Source organism: Simochromis diagramma, unplaced genomic scaffold (genome assembly GCF_900408965.1).
Source record: "Simochromis diagramma unplaced genomic scaffold, fSimDia1.1 OVJJ01000618.1, whole genome shotgun sequence".
NCBI classification, from domain to species: Eukaryota; Metazoa; Chordata; class Actinopteri; order Cichliformes; family Cichlidae; genus Simochromis; species Simochromis diagramma.
Genome location: NW_024387423.1, coordinates 9987081 through 10006069, shown reverse-complemented (window position 1 = coordinate 10006069; position 18989 = coordinate 9987081). Strand labels below are relative to the sequence as shown.

At 41.7% G+C, this 18989-nt stretch overlaps 1 protein-coding gene across 7 annotated transcripts; it reads right to left on the bottom strand.

The window, feature by feature from the left end:
- Nucleotides 1–1886: 1886 nt before the first annotated feature.
- Nucleotides 1887–15722, bottom strand: sybu (syntabulin (syntaxin-interacting)). Of its 7 annotated transcripts, none has more exons than XM_040012644.1 (8): nucleotides 15638–15722; nucleotides 10242–10285; nucleotides 9847–10033; nucleotides 9265–9465; nucleotides 6974–7073; nucleotides 6643–6795; nucleotides 5224–5379; nucleotides 1887–3659 (listed from the first exon to the last, which is right to left on the bottom strand). In XM_040012644.1, exons 2-8 carry the CDS (start codon nucleotides 10263–10265, stop codon nucleotides 2510–2512), a joined length of 1971 nt encoding a protein of 656 aa, XP_039868578.1. In that variant the 5' UTR covers nucleotides 10266–10285; nucleotides 15638–15722; the 3' UTR covers nucleotides 1887–2509. The 7 variants fall into 7 exon arrangements, with proteins under 7 accessions (XP_039868578.1, XP_039868579.1, XP_039868581.1 ...); XM_040012645.1 differs by lacking the exon at nucleotides 15638–15722 and adding an exon at nucleotides 14759–14930; XM_040012647.1 differs by lacking the exon at nucleotides 15638–15722 and adding an exon at nucleotides 14759–14930 and having other exon boundaries at nucleotides 9847–10015.
- Nucleotides 15723–18989: the final 3267 nt, after the last annotated feature.

Sequence of the window (18989 nt, the reverse complement as noted above, 5' to 3'; positions counted from 1 at the left end):
TCTGGCTACGCCTGATATGTAAATAGTAAAATAACTCCAGCAACCATTGTGGAAAGGTAATAATTTTTCATGAATGCAACCTTTAGGTTCAGGCTTTTTCACTGTCTATGAGTGTTTTTTAGGTGTCGGCCACTTGGCAAACAACTTGTTTCTACAGTGAAATCTCACTCTATTGGAAAGAGCTCTGTAAAATGTTACCATCAGTGATGATCCCCAGAGGATGAACCTTACCAATATCTCACTCTGATTTTTATTGAAATTTGTCAAGCTATTGGTGGAATTGCCATTACATTCCCGCAAAACAGAAATATGTATAGACTCTTCCCTTGACATCATCATGTTAAAATAAAATTGACCTAGAACTTTCTATTTTTTAATCTCCTACCTGCAAACCAGCCTCATGAAAAATGCTGCAAACTACAGAAGTGAATAAGGGGAGAAAATGCGACAAAACCTTGATGGAGTGACACAAACTTAAAGATTGTGTTAACGATTGCACTTAGTTGGAGATTATGTATCGGAATTTCAGGAGCAGGACCACGCCTCCAAACACTCTCGTTCTGGTTGTCATCTATATAGGTTCCCCCAGTTCTGCAAGCTGTTCATTCTCGTTTACGTGCCCCACCCTCCTTGTTCTCAATTCTTTAACTTCTTCACTTCTATTTAGTGCATGGAGATCTGCCAGGCCCGGGAGCCGTTGCCAGTCCCCTTCGAGGCCTTCCCCAAACCACAGCTCAATTCATGTCAAAGCATTCATTTTTACCTACTAAAACGCTGTCAAACCTAAAATGAGGACGTGGGCCCAGCTATTGAAATAAAGAAGTGGAGAATTTATTGTATCATCGTACTTTCTCAAGGCCATAAATGTTGGCAATGTGGCTAATAGGCTAATATAGGATGGTTACCATGTTGTAAAGCATTTCTTTTCATGATCAATCATTTAAGCATTAGAGTCAAGCGTCAGCATGCATGAAGATTCCAGTATCAAAACACAGTCTGATGCTAAACTGGCCTGTAGAAGGTACTGACAGACTATCACACATCTGACCTCCATCATAATGATGTCAGTCCCATCTACCTGGGGACTCTGCCGGCCTGCCTGTCAAACCTCTCAGAGACTGACCCACTTTCAGAAAGGGAAAGTGCACGTCAGTCTTCAGAAAGGGGATAAGCTAAGTGGGTGCAGTCACATCCAGTGTTCTTTAAAAAAAAAAAAAAAAAAACTGGTGTGCACCCATGCTCAAACCAATGCTTGCTCACTCATTTAATCTAGCATCCCTACACTGATGTGGGGATTACAGCATCTGATGACTCAGATGCCTTATGAACCGAGGAGTCATGGTTATGCAATGTCAACATAGCATTTCTCCTTACAGCTGGAGCGGAAATGGACCCATTGTAGCAAAGATGCAAGTGTTAGCTCATGTAGATTTAATCAGCTTTTTGCTTTAATTTTCACTGAATGTGATGGGTATTATGCAATCACTAAAGGCTTATGTGGGCAGACTCAGAGCTGCATTGACCCAGTTTTTACTGGTGTAAGGGTAGGTTTAACAGCTTCTGAGAGATCCCAGTAAAGTGGATCGAATGCACTCCACAGTCGGAACCACAACCCAGGGGACATCTGTAGACAGGTCGAGAAAGCTTTTACGTAAGATGAGCCATCACGAGAGCATGTTGCTTGCTGGAACTTGGGTTTTGATGAGATACCCCACCCCCGTTTATTTATTTATGGCAAGAAAAAAAAAAAAACGAAAAAAAAAAAACTCCCATTGTTTGTGTCTCGAACAGGACCCTTACGCAAGTCAAACTTGGAAAAAGATTTCCATGAATTTTGATAAACCCAAAAGCAAATTTCAAAAAAAAAAACAAAACACTACAACATAGCCAGAATTATCATGCTTTAATAATAAAGATGCAAGGACATTGATGTTACTACCAGTATTGCACATTGCTCAGGCACATAACAAGTGTCAGTTGCTTTGAAGCATTAGCTTCTATGAACAATACACAGGCAGTACCAAGTAAAGCTCTACACCCAGAATGAGGGGAGGAAAAATAAAAATAAAAAAAAATTCACAAAACGGTGAACTTACATTAAAGCTTTGGCTGAAGGTTTAAGGTTACTTTATGAAGAAAGGAAACATTCCAGAACCCACCACCCATCAAACAGAAAGCAGCAGTCAGTCTTTCACCTCCTGAAAATCTCTTAACACAAAGAACTTTTGCTTTAAACAGCTAGGGACACCACAGGACTATGATAACACACAACCATCTACCCAGATGATCTGCTTATACATGTAAATCATAAATAAATACATAAATAAACTTTGTTATAAATAATCCCTTCCATGTCACCTCTTGGTAACTACAGTGCAAAAAAATAACAGTGCTCAAACCAAAATGACTGCATTGATATCAAGTGTTCAACAATGTCACAAATACTCTTGGAAAGATGCTTAAGTGCTTTAGTTCAAGGTCAGGGGTTTTGCATGCGGATTGGAAGCCATTACGCATCAGGCCTATGAGTGATGTGACGAAGAGAGTGCAATCCCATGATGCAGCAGCCCCTAATCAGGGCAGCAATGTTGTACACCGGAGTGCTTCCGTCCAAGCCATGCCGTGAGTACAGCCAAGCCACTGTAGGCAATACTGGTGCCGCTACTGCCACCAGATCCACCAGGAAGCTGTTGCTCCAGTAACGCTTGCTGACCACATCCAGTCCTGATGACAGATGAGAATCCTCCTCGCCGACAGTAAAGTCCAGCTCCTCCATGAATCGTCTGTTCTCGGAAGGCTCTGAGCAACATGTGCTGGAATCGGCGGAGGTGTCGGGGCTCTCTGGAAATGTGATGGGTTGGGAAGGTGTTGAGTCAGGCTGTTTGGTGGTGGTGCAAATGGAGTCAGGTAGGTTTGGGAACCCTAGAAGATTAACTGGGGCTGATAGAGCTGCATCTCCTGCTGCAACCCCATGGAACTTTAGAAGCTGAAAGAGCAGAGCCTGCAGGTCTGGAGGCATGGGCATGATGTCGGCCTGGACTTCTTTGTCCTGATGTGGAAGTGTGCCTGAGGTGGCAACCATATCTGGTAGAGTGGATGAATCGGTTGCCTGTCTCTCTCCTGACAGTGCAGACACTCTGGGCCCAGACTCTGCACTGGCCCTCAGCTTGCTGCTACAGTCCTGACTGAAGTCCATTGCAGTGGACATGAAGACCTTCTCCAAAATGTCCGCTCTGTTCGCCATCTCATCATTTGCCAGCAGCCCGCTGTCTGCCATTGCCTCTGCTCCTTGGTATCCCAGCTCCATTGCACCTTCCTCATCCACCACCATCTTCTTCCCGCTGCCATCAGAGCTGTCGTACATAAAGTCCAGGGTGTTTTCATCTTGGAGGTTGGCACCACTCTGGGCGAGCTCCATGCTTTGCAGCAGGGACTCCAACTTCCTGTTTTGGATGTTGATGTCAATGAAGTATTTCTGAATTCCTTTATCTTTTTCCATCAGACTGCTCTTCATGGTTTCCACCACCTGACGCAGCTGCTTGATCTCTTTGCGTGCTTCTTTGAGGGACAGCTGAGCCTCCACCCGGTGGCACTCCTCTTCAATCCAGTCCTCCCTCATTCTGCTAAGCTGGGCTTTAAGCTCCTCAATCTCTGTCTCTCTAATAAAGAGGGAGGAAAACATCCAAGTAACTTAAAGGAACAGTTTTTGAATACACACTTGTGAACTTTACCATGTAATTTGTAAAGTTTGGGAAAAAAAAAAAATGCCACTTATATGCCAAGTCTGAAGCTATACATAGTTTAGCTAAAGACTGGATGTTCTGGGGGATGGCTGTGACAACCCACTGTGTGTGGGTTTAGGTGGCTAGACATTTACTGTTAGAACAGAGAAATACACTATATAGACAGAAGTCCTAGGCCACTTACAAATGCTGGGAGGTTTTTATAAAAAAAAAAAAAAAAAAACAAACAAAAAAAAACAAAACAAAAAAAACCCCACACACACCCACTGCACTTATTGAGTTTGTAACTTTGTGTTTTCTGCCACTTTAATACAAATGTCTGTGAAGGCTCATGGCCTGAATTCAAAGGGGGGAGTGAATAACTATTCAGTTTGAAATGTATGAAAGTATGTACAGTTACACATTTATGTAAAAAAAAAAAATTAATCAAATAGGAGGTCATTAGTTTGCAATATTACTCTGACCTAAAATTACTGCTCATGTCTTGGATTTTGTGTCGAAGTGGCAGGTGGGCCACACATGGGCCTTAACACTTGACATATGACTGGGTAGCATTATCAATTTAAAGCCAACAACCTGTGTTGTTTATGGTTTTTGAATAAAATTTAAGAAACTTTTGTCTTGTATTTTGATTAGAGTGAAAATTTAAAATTGAGTGGGCACCATGGGATTCCCGGGTTTTTAAGTGGGCCACCTACGAATGGCTGGTGTAACCTAGCTACCACACTTTTAATAATGGATTGCATTTATATAGCGCTTTTCAAGGCACCCAAAGCGCTTTACAATTCCACTATTCATTCACTCTCACATTCACACACTGGTGGAGGCAAGTTGTACAGTTGTAGCCACAGCTGCCCTGGGGCAGACTGACAGAAGCGAGGCTGCTATATCGAAGCGAGGCGCCATCGGCCCCACTGGCCAACACCAGTAGGCCAGAGGAGACAAGTGTCTTGCCCAAGGACACAACGATCGAACCGGCAACCTTTCGGTTACAGATGAGCTTCCCAACCCCCTGAGCCACGGTCGCCCCATCTATTAATCCATCTAGCCCCAGCAATGCCATTCCTATTGATTTCTTACTATGCCTCCTTTTTGTCTTAGTACACATTTAAAGAAATTGTAGTAAAGTAAAATAATTAACTCAAATTTTCACCCAAAATAAAAATGGCATATTTTGCCATTTGCCCAGATGCTCCTGTTTGAGTCTTCATGCTAAACCACAGTCCCATATTTAATGAATGACAAGGACATTATTTAATCCATCACTGTTAAGCGCAGCATAGGAATAAAGAAACACTTTAAAAAAAAAAATGCTTTGCTATGCGCAGTCTTATGCAACACTCCTTTTCCAGGGGGTTTAGACTTCACAAGATGTTAGTGAGGAGCAGAACTGCAGCATGCAAGCATTACATCAGCACAGCAGTACATTTTTGCTGTCATCCTGTCTTAAAACTGAACAGCTGGACATGAGGCTGCCAACCTGTCATGGACTCTGTTCTCAGACTCCAGCAGTTTGGTCTTCAGGTGTCTGATGGCCACTTCCTTCTGCTGCAGAGGGGTGAGGTACTGCTCAGGGTTCGGAGGCCTGATTCCGTGGTTGTCACCACATGAATGGTAGCGGCCCAGACCTGCCCTTCTGTTGGGCAGACAAAGAGAGGGAGAAAGGGAAATTAGGTTGCCGGTGGATGTTTACACCTCGGGAAGTGATTATCTGTCATTCATCAAGCAGACATTTTTAAACAGCTGCAGAAAACAAACCAATTTAAAACTTCAGCTAAATTCTCCCCACAGAATGTAATTAGTCGGATTCAGAGTGCTGTCAGGGCAGATGCTCCCTGAAGCCTGGAATTACTGTCTGACACAGGATTACTGACATGCAGGCAACAGACTTAAAATCCTAAAATGCTGAATACAAGCAGTGTTAGCTAGCAAAGAAATCACCTTAGTGGAAAAAGCCTTGGCAAATGTCCCCTACATGTCCTCAAATAGGTGTGTCATCATGCTCAGAGAAAACTAATAAAGGATTCCTGTCACCCTCAAAAAAGCTAGCGGATTTGGATGATATGCAAAGCAGCATTTAAGACGCTCTCTTTCACCAGCACGATATCCTAGCAACCTGGGTTACTCTAGGCTTTGATGCAAATATGCTGCATCCCTGCCAGAAATAGATACAGCCCTGGAGAAAGCAGCATGTGAGGGGGAAGCAATGTCACATGACACTTAGCCAGGCAGAGGAATGCTGACAAACGGCACGTCTTGGAGTGACAGGACTGGAGGATTATCATGCACTTATGGAAGCTGTGAGCATGGAAAACAGGGCAGATTCTGTGTCTGCACAGAAACTAAAAGGGTTGAGTGTCTATCGTTTGGACTGCTCCTGAGAGTGGATTTTTAAAGTGAAGGCTTATGCAGGGCTGAGATGCAAACTAGCAGAGCCTTTCAAATAATCTGCTGCCTTAAGCACCATGTTAGAAATTCAGTTTTAGCAATATTTAAGACTCAGGCAACTGTATTCTGTTGTATGAAAAATTTTATGACCCTGTTCTCTTTGCCAAAGCAAACTGCTTTCGCTCTAGTTGCAGATGAGACCCAGTCAGAAAGGTCACTGTCTGGGTACCATATTCAGACATTTGCTATATTAAATCCCCATTAATCCCAGCTACAGCCACATCATGACCAATATAATCCCAGCCAGCTGCAAGAGAGGAAATGATAACTGTCTGAGCCTAATCCAGCCACCCACTCACTAGTGGTCACTGCACATGGCCCGAGCCACAGCCTAAACCTCTATAGTCTCCAAAATGTACCTGCTTCTCTTACAAAAAAGGTTACACTTCAAACACATTTAACAGGAAATAAAGAGAAAACGGCAAATAAGCATGAAATCTATATTTATTACCTAGAAGTGGGGCTGGAGGTGCAGCTGCTGCTGTTGGTTGAGGAGGCAGCTCTTGGAGGAGTTCGGTAGGGAGCGTAGAGTTCTGCATCTCTGTTGGCTGCTGGGTTCCCGGCTGGTTTGAACACCGGAAGTGGCCTGATGTGAGTGCTGCGACTTAAGATGAAAGAAAAAAATAAAAATAAATGACAACAAATAAATATGGGTGTTCATTAATAAAAAAATAATTTTTAAGAGTGTATATGCACACTGCAGTCTTGCTGGATAATGCATGTCTTGAAAACTTAAATTCAAATCTGTTAGTGATTTATGATGCACATATTAAACCTCATACCTGCGTGAAGGAGCTTTCTTTCCAACTGAATTGGAACTGAGAACCTCCCTGGTCTTTAGGCTGCCTGTGCTGCTGGAAGAGCTGAAGTCTGCCTCACTACCTGAAGGAAGGAAAAAAAGGAAAAAGAGCACAATGTCCCAACAGGATAAAACAAACTGTTTAACCGTCATCTTTAGTTATGCAGAAACACTGACTGATTCCTGCAAGTGTAAAAATGTGGGTTCTACAAAATTATGTCTCCTTCTTTTGGCCGCTCCCTGTAGAGGTCAGCACAGCAGATCATCCGCTTCCATCTCAGCTTATCCCTTGCATCTTCCTGTCACACCAACCCTCTCCATGTCCACTGGGCTGCTCCATCTTCGACACCCTCTGTCCAATATATCCACTATCCCCCCTCTACGTATGTCCAAACTATCTCAGCCTTGTCTCTCTTTCTTTGTCTCCAAACTGCATGACCTAAGCTGCCCCTCTGACATACTCCTTTCTAATCTTATCCATTCTGGTCACCCCCACTGAGAAAATCTTAACATGTCCAGCTCTGTCTGCTCTGCAATCCATACATAATAGTAAGTCTCATTACAATCTGGTAAACCTTCCCTTTCACTGTTGCTGCATGATTCTGTCACATATTATCCCAAACACTCATCTCCACCCACACTCTTCTTCACCTCTCCTGTGCACTATCCATTGCTTTGGCTCGTTGACCCCAGGTATTTAACTTCATCCACCTTTACTCCCTCTGCTCCTTGCATCTTGGCCGTTTCACCCACCTCCCTCTCATTCACACGCATGTAGTCCGTCTTTCTTCTACTGACTTTTATTCCTTTTTTCTCCAGACTCTCTTCAAACCTGCTCCCTACTCTCACTACGTGGCACAGTGTTGTCTCCAATCATCAGAGTCCACGGAGACTCCTGCCTGACCTCATCTGTCAACCCATGCCTCACCAGTGCAAACAAGAAGGGGCTCAGAGCCAAATCCTGACGCAATCCCATCCTTGCCTTGAACTCATCTGTCACTCCTACGGCACAACTCACCACTGTCTCTCTGTCTTCTTACATATTTTTCTGCCACTCCTGACTTCCTCATGCAGTCACACAGTTCCTCTCTTGGTACACCGTTATATACTTCCTCTGGATCCACAAAGACAGTGCAACTTTTGATCACCGCTATACTTCTCCAGCAACACTCTGGGTTCTACATAATTTAATGAGGGTCAATTTTATAAAAATTAAAAAGAATCCTACTTAAAATTCCTGCTAAAAGAAGCCAAAAGTTACCAGCTAGTCATATGACTCCTGCCTTTAAACCCACAGCCCAAGTTAATTTGAGTTTAATGCATCAGAGCAATTCATTTTCCCCAACGTGCCACATTAGAAACTGAAACCGCTTTAGATTGAGTTTTGTTGTGCATTAAACCATTTTCTTTTTTAAAAATCACAAACAATCCTTCATTCAGCAACCACTGCAGGATTATGGTGTTTATATCTCTAAACAGGATTTCCAATAAGATTTATGAGCAATCTATACTAATGCTTAGCCAAAAATGAACCATATCATCATAAATATCACTGGAACGTCACAATTAGCCAATGCTATCCAGCCTTATGCAATCTCTCTCTGCTGTTGTCCTGTTGCAGCAGGACAAAGGCTTGAGGCCTGGGCACAGTGATGTAAGCAGAACAAAAGCAGGTCATCATTTTAGAGTTTCAGTGATTCAAAACTGAAATCAGAGTCATACCTGAGTAGTGTCTTTTTCCATTAAACAAAACCATATTACTGTTTCCAGTGACAACAGCAATTAAAACTGCTCAAATCTCAGTGATCCTCCACCACTTTGTGAGTCAACTAAGAGTCTGTGCACCTTCAGTGAGCTGACCTCCTGCTAATCAGCCTAATTGGTTAAGCTCCCAAACATTTCTCCCCACCAATCAGTGCCCCTTGTTCAGTCTGATTATTAATCAAGCATTTCCCCCCTTTGCCTCAGATTATAAGAGAAAAAAAAAATTAATTTTCTGATTAAAAAAAATGCACAGATACACAAATGGCTCTTCTCCCATTCACAATTTTCTTTTTAGTAAGCAGCTGCATCCCAGAGTGGGAAATTGTTATGTGATAACCATGCTGCACTACAGAAGTCTGTGAGTAGAAAAAAAACAAAACTCATGAGTGGTAACAGAATCAAACCTTAGGATCAGATGATAATACAGCAGGGCTAAGCTGAAGATTTTGAGATTTCTTGCTTTATCTGAAATTTTGTTTTTGTATTTTTCTCAGTACTCTTTTTTTGTACCTCTGGCTTTCATGGCCGACCTCAGCTCCCTCTTGTGCCTCGGCGCGCTCCGTGCTTCACCGCTCCACTCGGCCATCACCCTCACCCTCTTCACTTTGGTCTTGCGCTCTGGGAGTATCGGCGATCCGTGGGCACTCTGCTCTGAGCCTGACGGGGTTTTGGAGGGGGACACAGACTGACTAGTGGGGCAGCCGGTGTCATCTATTGTAGACAGGCACACAGACAGTAATAGCCAAGAATGGGCAGCGCAGGGCAGGCAGTCAATCGCAACCTAAGTTTGCTCTCTGGCAGATAGCACAACAGCTTTTACAATGGCTCATCACCACCAGAAAGTAGCTGTCAAGTAGTTTCTGTGGTCACACACATTCACTCTTTGCATTTTTTGCTCTGTTTCTTAATAGAGGCTAGTTTGGGAGAAAACCAAACAAAGATGCTTTTTCTTTTTGAGCGTGCATAACCTTTGCTTAAATTATTTAAAATGTTTGCATTGTAGTATTGTCATAAGATTTTTCAGCTGACCACCAGTCACGTTCATTTCATATTAGGCATGTCCTGCCCTTGCCCTGGAGCTGAGCTTCTTACCAGAACAAAAACTGTTGGTGCTGATGGTCCTCTTGGAGTGCTCGGAGCTGATGTCACACTCCCTGCCCTCCTCCTCTGAGAAAGGGGAATCAGACAGAGGCGATCCCTTGTCTTTTGGTCGGAAAGGATGGAGGACCAGACGTGGGATGCGGCTGCGGGGGCTCCCTTTCTGTGGTGATTTGTTTTCCTGTTTATTAGAGCAGGAGGCACTGATGTAGTGCATGTATGATAACTATGATTTTCTTTTTTTTTTCTCTTGAATTACCAAACGATTTAGTTCAGGTCATATTTATCATTAATTATCTTATGATAATAACTGCAAGGTTGCAGATATTTTTGTTTTATCTTTGTTTTTATGGGTAAAAAAGAGTATTTTGCATTCAGTTAAGACTCACCTCATATTCTTGGAATGGTCCCATCGTGCCTCACGCTTTCTCCTCTGATCAGTGTGAAAGAAGAAAAAAAGATAAACAGCTAAGTCACATTCCTGTGGACCATATATAGATAAGAATTTTGATGTGGAAGTCAAACTCATAATAAACAAAAGCCCTCTATCTGAACCCTGTTACACCACTGAATCCACCCCCCCCCCACACACACACACAGACAAATGCTGTCTGGTACAGATGGCACTAGAAGCCTGAAGGCAGACTTGGCCCAACACAGGAAATAAATAAAAAAAATGCTAAAAATAAACAGTGGGCTACCTTTTCATATCAGGATCAGTCGGCCTATAAACAATCAAATGAAGCCAAGGAATTACAGAGAAAATCCAAATGAAAGGAGATTATGTAAAAATAATTATGAGTCTACATCTATGTAAGACTCTTAATAGTTGCAGCGCTTCAATGTACAAGCATGCTGATGTTAACGTACAGAGGTTTGGCATTTCTGTTTACTGTGTTAGCATGCTGAAGTTTGCCAATGAGCAATAAAGACATGCAGAGCATGGGCTGAAATGTCTTTACCTTTGCAGGAAAACTATTACATAATGATGCTAATCAAAAGTTCAGAAAATCTAAGTTTTAACCCTAACCCTGGACAAAAAAACAACCAAAAAACATATGGCAGAAATGAATTTTAAATCAATTAAAGGAACACTGTGTGAGATTTAATGGCATCACATTGTAAAATGGAACAAAATTAATCCTTTCATTTCCAAGCATGACGGAGAGCTCATAAGCGTGTTGATTCAGTCTAAATGTGAAATGTCCTTTCTAGAAACCATATTCGGTTTGCTTGTTCTGCTCAGCAGCATGGCAGGATTATTATAAGAAGATGTGCTGCCTATAAAGGGCTCGTTCTAAACTTACTTACATCTGTAGTTGGACGTGATAATACCTCTAAATTCTACACACTGGACCTTTAACTCAGTTTGCTTGTGGTTTTGGAACAGTTCGGTCTTTGTGCAGATGCAGATACAAAGAGCAATCTCTTCATGTTCAGATTATTCATCAAAGTTATCCCAGATTAAAATGATAGATATAAAGCACAGTAATACAGTAGATGAGGTCATGCTAACTCTTCTTATCAGCTGTCTGTGCAAAAAGTGCAGGGCTGCCTGCCAAATGCCACAAAGTGCTTCAATCAATGAAATCTAATGGATGCTGGAGCGATGCTGTGGCTTCTTTTTCTATAAAAGGGTTTGAAATAGAAGCCAAAGCAGAGGGAACTCTGGTCTAACGCTGAACTTTTTTTTGTACATGCACATTTAAACAAGAGAGAAGCATTTTTTATTGATGCTCCATAGCTAAATAATGCAGATCTTCTCTCACGCTTGAATAAACTTTATAAAATTACTTTAGTTCCTCTTGCCTGTTGATTGCCTCTCAGCACCCTCGAGTAAGGGGGTCAGTTGCATAAGTACATACAGATTCTTTTTTGGGGGTGGCATTGGGAATTATGTCATTGACCCCAGGGCCTGTGTGCTGCTGTTGCATCCTTTGACTCTGATCTCACCTTCCCCCCTCCTACATTAAAAAGAAAAGTACTTCGATCACCTGCCTTTGCAAAACTAAGGACCCAATACGACCTATTATCCATTAATGAGTAGCCCAGAAGTGTGCAAAATCCTCCTTTCCAACCCACAAAGGACCAAACCGAACTGCAAAATTAGAACACAGAGTCTCTGGACTCAAACTCCACTTTCATCTTCTTCAAAAATAGACTGACGTGTTCTGAATTGTACTGCACCACTTTATCTTACACTTTTATTCTTTTGGTTTTCAGGCATCCACAGTTTCATCCTTCGCTGTAGTAATACACAAAAGCCCGGTGCAATAGCATGGCAGAATCAGATTATAGGCACCAAGCAGGGCCGGGCGACTGCTGCCGTGCCCTAGCAACAGTCATAGCAACTGAAGGGGATAAACTGTGCGAAAGAGTCGAGCTAGAAGGAACCAGTTATGTATGAATGTGCACAGAGTGAAGGCTTCTGCTGCTCATCCTACTCAGCCCTTCACTGATGAAATATCTGGAAGTGTTGAAGGGGAGGTACCATTCAGCTGCTCGATGCTTTCCTCAGACTGAATGAACATTGTGTACTCTAGCCAGCGTGTTTACGGAGCATTGTGCCACTGATTTGATGAGATCAATGAATATTTATATTTTTATATTTTTAATGGATTTTCTTTTAACTGTGGCTCTCATTAATGGGTTTTAAAGGTAAAACAAACAAACAACTAAAAGACAAACCTGGATGTGGATAAACTGAAACAAGAGCTGAGCAGAGAAGATGAGATGTGTGATTTTTCAATCAAAAAGGGTGTGGTCAAGAGGAAATGTGGATGGTGGTGTCAGCCTGTCTGACAGTTTTGGTGCTGACTGAAATGTGGTGTCTAAACAACTATGAGGCAGACTGTCACGAGAATACCAATGATTTTTTTCTTTTTAGGAAGCACCGCTACCAGGATGACAAATTTTGGAGGTGATGCCACCGAATGGACTGACGTTATGCAAAGCAAAGGCATCCATGGTTCCCTGAAAATAACTCGACATGAGTTTATTGATCTTTTGACTTCCTTTCTAGTATCTCTCAGAGGCTGAGGTTTTCAGTTTTGAATGTAGTGTCTTAATAACAATTGGCTGGAAAAAGAGTGGTCTCAGTGGATTCTGACAGTCTGCTGATGATGCTGGGTGTTTTAGCTTTACGATTAGCTATAAGGACTTTCATTGTAAATATATAGCTCTTAGTCACAGTGTCAAACGTCTCAGTCAGAATAAGCCTATGCACTGAAGCCTCCTGATTAAATGAACTAAAGAGATTTGCTGGTTCCTTTCTTCTACTTAGCTTTGCTTGAGGTGGTTTTATTTGAACTGTACGCACCTTGGTTTTGTAGTATTGTGTTACATTGTGTTGACATTGATTCCTGCCCATCCATCTGTGGTATACCCATATTTGATGATTTGACTGCGGCCAAGTCTTTCCACTCGCACCCATACATTCGATCCTTTACTTGTCTCTAGACAAAGTTGATTGGCTACCTGCTGAGTAAGAGGCTAAGAACTGCCTAAGGTGCAAAGACTCCCTTTAAGCAACAAACAGCCAAATTGCCTGCATATATGAACCATAATCAATCCAAAAATAAATAAATAATAATTTAAAAAACTGTATTCCAAACAAACTTCATGGGAGGTTGCTGATTTAGTAAGAAGATGAACTGGGAAAGGATGTTTTATAAGAACTGTCAGTGGGATACAAGTAAACAAGTCTTTAAGCCTCCACTGGAGCTGCTCCCCTCATCCAGATGGTGTTGTTTTAAAACAGCATGGAGTGGGCGTCAATAATAATTCCCTTAATCCATCCCAGAGTATGTGTTTTTTCATAATGGTGGTGACACACATGAACTAATGCGAAGCTTCTCATTCCACTTTGACATTAACGTCATAATGCAGTCGGTACATTTGCTGTGTTTATTACTGAGGCATTAAATTGCTTGATTTCTGTGAAAACCAGCTGGTGTTTGACTCTTGTTCCCCCTCCCTTTGCTGAAATAAAAAAAGGAAAGATTCAATTGAATGATTTCAATCTCTCTGCTGAGTCACATGTCATACCTGCCACTTTTATTTTAAGCCCACCAACCCTTAAACAGACTGCATCATAAATGCATGATGTCAGTGCTTGGAAGTGACTTTCACTTTCAGCATGAAGCATTCTGAAACTAAAAGTGACTTTTGGTAAAATAGCTTCCAGCCAGTACAGAAGATGTGTTTATGCAAAAGAAACCCACAGTCAACAGAATTATTCTCCATATAGTGGCGATCATTTTCGTTTGCATGTCTTTCCAGTGCTGTCAACACACCCAAAATAAAAGAGAATTTGGGCAGCCATTTAAACCATCATTAATAAACCCTCGGACAGCGCACCATGTGTTTACATGCCTCCCTTTGTTTACCACAGCTCCCTTCAAAATCCATTTTTCCTTTTCTTTTTTTTTAAACTGAGTACTATAAAGCCTATTTAGATAATATCATACCAACAAATAAAGCGGTTCTTTTCATATAACCATTTAATAGTTGCTCGATTTACATTTTTATCCTATCGCATCCAGCCGTGGGATTTTTGTTTTGTTTCATGTGGCGCCCCCGCAGTTTCTGGGAATGTTTACCTTAGGCGCTGACATGTCTCCATGATAACGATGTGCGGAGTCAGCTACAGGACGTCTCTGGCTGTAAACAACTTCAAGCATGGGGTGGACAGATTTAATCCAACATGTCATATTTATGCGCATAGGCAAAAATATCATGATTGGAAAAAAAAATCTAAAGACGACTCGCTCCTGAACTTGTAAACAGCTCCACCCCTCCCCACCTGCTGCCATTCCTAAAATAGTTTTAAGGGAAGATTTTTAGAGGCTAACACGCGTTTGATGCGACATCGTTTTCAATGAGAGGATCAAAAACACAACAACACCTGCCTGGATGGTGGACGGTGACGTTAAACGGTGATGTCTCTCAGAAGGATGCGCGTCAGTTTGGGTGAAGCACAAAGGGTCGTTCCTCTGCTGGTGGTGCCAGCCTGCGCGCTGCTGTGTGGATGTTGTGCGGATGAGAGCTGAGTGCAGACTGACGACGCACGCGATTGGGCAAGAAGTGAGACCACTGACTGTGCGCGCGCAATAAAGTGCCCGCCATCCCAAGTGTGTTACATAACGAGCGGGGCGTTACTTAACCACCGAAGCCCCCCCACCGTGTAGCGATATGGACTTTGTACAGCAGTACACTGCGCGCTGTCCACGTTTCAATTTTACATACACTTAGTCTATACATTATTCTTAGAAATGCACATGATGCAATAGTATGCTATATTATAATACCACGCCCCCCGACACTGCAAAACTAGATTTAACAGGATTTAACATTGATCGAAACCATATCATCTAAGATTTTACATTCCCTGCACGGATTTGCGGCATTCCTTAAAATCATCCCAACGGACACAAGTTAGAACCGTTTAAATACCAGATATAAAAATGTCATCTGCTGTACACATACAGAAGGTTGTTGTTTTTTTGCTCGAATATGTACATGAAGGTAAACACTGTCTGCTGACTTGCTGTCAGGGCCTGTTGGCTCTCCATGGTGCTGAAACTGAGGCCGATTGAAATACGACGCTGGCGCTTTAAATGCCATTCATGCCGTAACGTTTACAGATTCTGCAAACACACACATACATAAAACAGTGTTTTTGTCACGCCGCTGACTGGCAAATGTGCTGAAATCAGAGTGACAGACATAAAAATAAAACTTTGAGCGCGGTGAAATAACTCGACTGTTAATGTTTTTGTCTTACCTCATTTATTTGGATTTTCATCAGCTAATTCCAGTCGTTTTAAAGTGGATTCTAAATGGAAACACAGCACAGTGACTAAGATGCCAGCGTGCCACCTCTAAGCAGGAGTTTGTCTTGTATCACGGAGGACCTCTGCTGGAACAAGAAGACACTGAAGCTCGGTGGGCAGTGATGCTTTATTTTAAGATGGTAAACAGAACAGCTGAGCTTATGCGCGTTTAAAATCAACTACCATTTTTGCCCTCACAGGCCTACTCCACAAAGAGCAGCTCGACATGAAACAGGAGGGAAAGTAATAGTAGCACTAGTTAATGTAGCTGAAGCAGTTTCAGTGTCCTAACGTTTTGTTCACCGTCCTGCTATAAATGTGATTTAAAATGATTTAAAGGGTCAAATGTTACCTTCCCAAGCTGTTATCACTTCTGGAGACCTTTAGCTCAATATCAGGTTATAAACTTAATATATCGAAGACTCAGATTTTAACTTTTAATTATAAGTCAAATCAGGAAATTAAGTCCAAAGCTAACTTGAATTGGGATTTGGAGCAAATTAAGTATCTTGGAGTAAGTATCCCTAAAGATCTCTCAAAAACATATCATGCAAATTTGAAACCTTTGTGCTATAAAATAAATGAGGATATTAAAAGATGGAACTTAATACCAATTTTAAATTTCGAGTCGCGTATTGATACGGTCAAAATGAACGTCTTGCCTAGGAGGATTTATCTCCAAACACTCCCAGTGGAAATAACTGATAAACAATTTCAGGAGTGGGACAAAATAATTTCCAGGTTCATATGACAGGGGAAAAGATCATGAATCAAGTACCAAACTATCCAGCTGGCTAAAGATAAAGGGGGGCTGGGGTTCCCATGTTTGAAAGATTACTATGTTTCAGCTCAACTGAGGACCCTAGTGTGTTGGTGCAATGTAGACTACCAAGCAAGATGGAAAGAAATAGAAATAGTTGCCTCAAGAGATTTTCCAATTCAGGCAAGCTTAGGGGATGTGACACTTATTAAAACACAAATTAATCAAGGAAACCAATGGATTAACTTGCCTTTAAAGCTTTGGTTACAATTTCTTAACAAGAGTGATTGGAATGAAGAGACCAGGATCTTAAGATGGTGCTCTTATGATCTCGATTTTTTACCCAATAAGATAGATGCGAGATATAAAAACTGGGTAGGACAAGGCTTAACGGCATACTGTATGTTTTATGATAAGGGAACTCTTAAGGACTTACAATCAGTAAAAGATCAATACCAGTTAAGCAATACAGATTTTTTTTTTAGGTTTCTTCAAATCCGGCATCATCTACATAACTTTATACCCAAGAGAACAAATCTTTTCTTTCTTCCTGTTCTGAATATATTTGTTAAGGCATACCATGCAGATCCTGGTCTCAAAGGGATTTCTAGACTGTACAAGGGTTTACAAGAGGTTAAGAATTTGAATACAATCTACATTAAATAAAAATGGGAAAGGGAAACAAATATGGCAATCGCAAACGATATTTGGTATCAGCAATGTGCTTTTCAGTGGAGAATCTCTAGTTCTAATATATGGAGATGTTTTGGCTGGAAGAGTCTTTGTAGGTTTTTTATTACACCTGCACAAAGTAAACATCCTAATTACTCCAGCTGCTGGAGAAACTGTGGGACCCAAGGAATAAAACATTTCCACTTGTTTTGGTCTTGTCCATTGATCAACACTTTTTGAATTACGATTCACTCTGAGTTACAGACTGTTCTTAGTATGCAACTTCCCTTTAATTGGGATGAACTCTTGTTTGGATATTTATACTCAGTAAATGTGGATAAAGTGACCAAGCTGTTATATGGCATTTTGAGTCTGGCTGCCCGAAAGACTATCACTCAGAAATGGCTAAGTGTGAAAATTCCATCACTAAATGACTGGCACGAGACGGTCTATGGGTTGTTTAAAATGTAAAAAATTACCTTCTCTCACAGATTTCAGTATGACACATTTGTTGAGATTTGGGACAAATGGAAACATTACATTTTGTCAAAGCGACCCGAATTTGTTTGAACCTCTGTAATCCTGTATGTCATATTTTTGAACTGCAATACAGGGAGTGCAGAATTATTAGGCAAGTTGTATTTTTGAGGAATAATTTTATTATTGAACAACAACCATGTTCTCAATGAACCAAAAAAACTCATTAATATCAAAGCTGAATGTTTTTGGAAGTAGTTTTTAGTTTGTTTTTAGTTTTAGCTATTTTAGGGGGATATCTCTGTGTGCAGGTGACTATTACTGTGCATAATTATTAGGCAACTTAACAAAAAACAAATATATACCCATTTCAATTATTTATTTTTACCAGTGAAACCAATATAACATCTCCACATTCACAAATATACATTTCTGACATTCAAAAACAAAACAAAAACAAATCAGCGACCAATATAGCCACCTTTCTTTGCAAGGACACTCAAAAGCCTGCCATCCATGGATTCTGTCAGTGTTTTGATCTGTTCACCATCAACATTGCGTGCAGCAGCAACCACAGCCTCCCAGACACTGTTCAGAGAGGTGTACTGTTTTCCCTCCTTGTAAATCTCACATTTGATGATGGACCACAGGTTCTCAATGGGGTTCAGATCAGGTGAACAAGGAGGCCATGGCATTAGTTTTTCTTCTTTTACACCCTTTCTTGCCAGCCACGCTGTGGAGTACTTGGACGCGTGTGATGGAGCATTGTTCCTGCATGAAAATCATGTTTTTCTTGAAGGATGCAGACTTCTTCCTGTACCACTGCTTGAAGAAGGTGTCTTCCAGAAACTGGCAGTAGGACTGGGAGTTGAGCTTGACTCCATCCTTAACCCGAAAAGGCCCCACAAGCTCATCTTTGATGATACCAGCCCAAACCAGTACTCCACCTCCACCTTGCTGGCGTCTGAGTCGGACTGGAGCTCTCTGCCCTTTACCAATCCAGCCACGGGCCCATCCATCTGCCATCAAGACTCACTCTCATTTCATCAGTCCATAAAACCTTAGAAAAATCAGTCTTGAGATATTTCTTGGCCCAGTCTTGACGTTTCAGCTTGTGTGTCTTGTTCAGTGGTGGTCGTCTTTCAGCCTTTCTTACCTTGGCCATGTCTCTGAGTATTGCACACCTTGTGCTTTTGGGCACTCCAGTGATGTTGCAGCTCTGAAATATGGCCAAACTGGTGGCAAGTGGCATCTTGGCAGCTGCACGCTTGACTTTTCTCAGTTCATGGGCAGTTATTTTGCGCCTTGGTTTTTCCACACGCTTCTTGCGACCCTGTTGACTATTTTGAATGAAACGCTTGATTGTTCGATGATCACGCTTCAGAAGCTTTGCA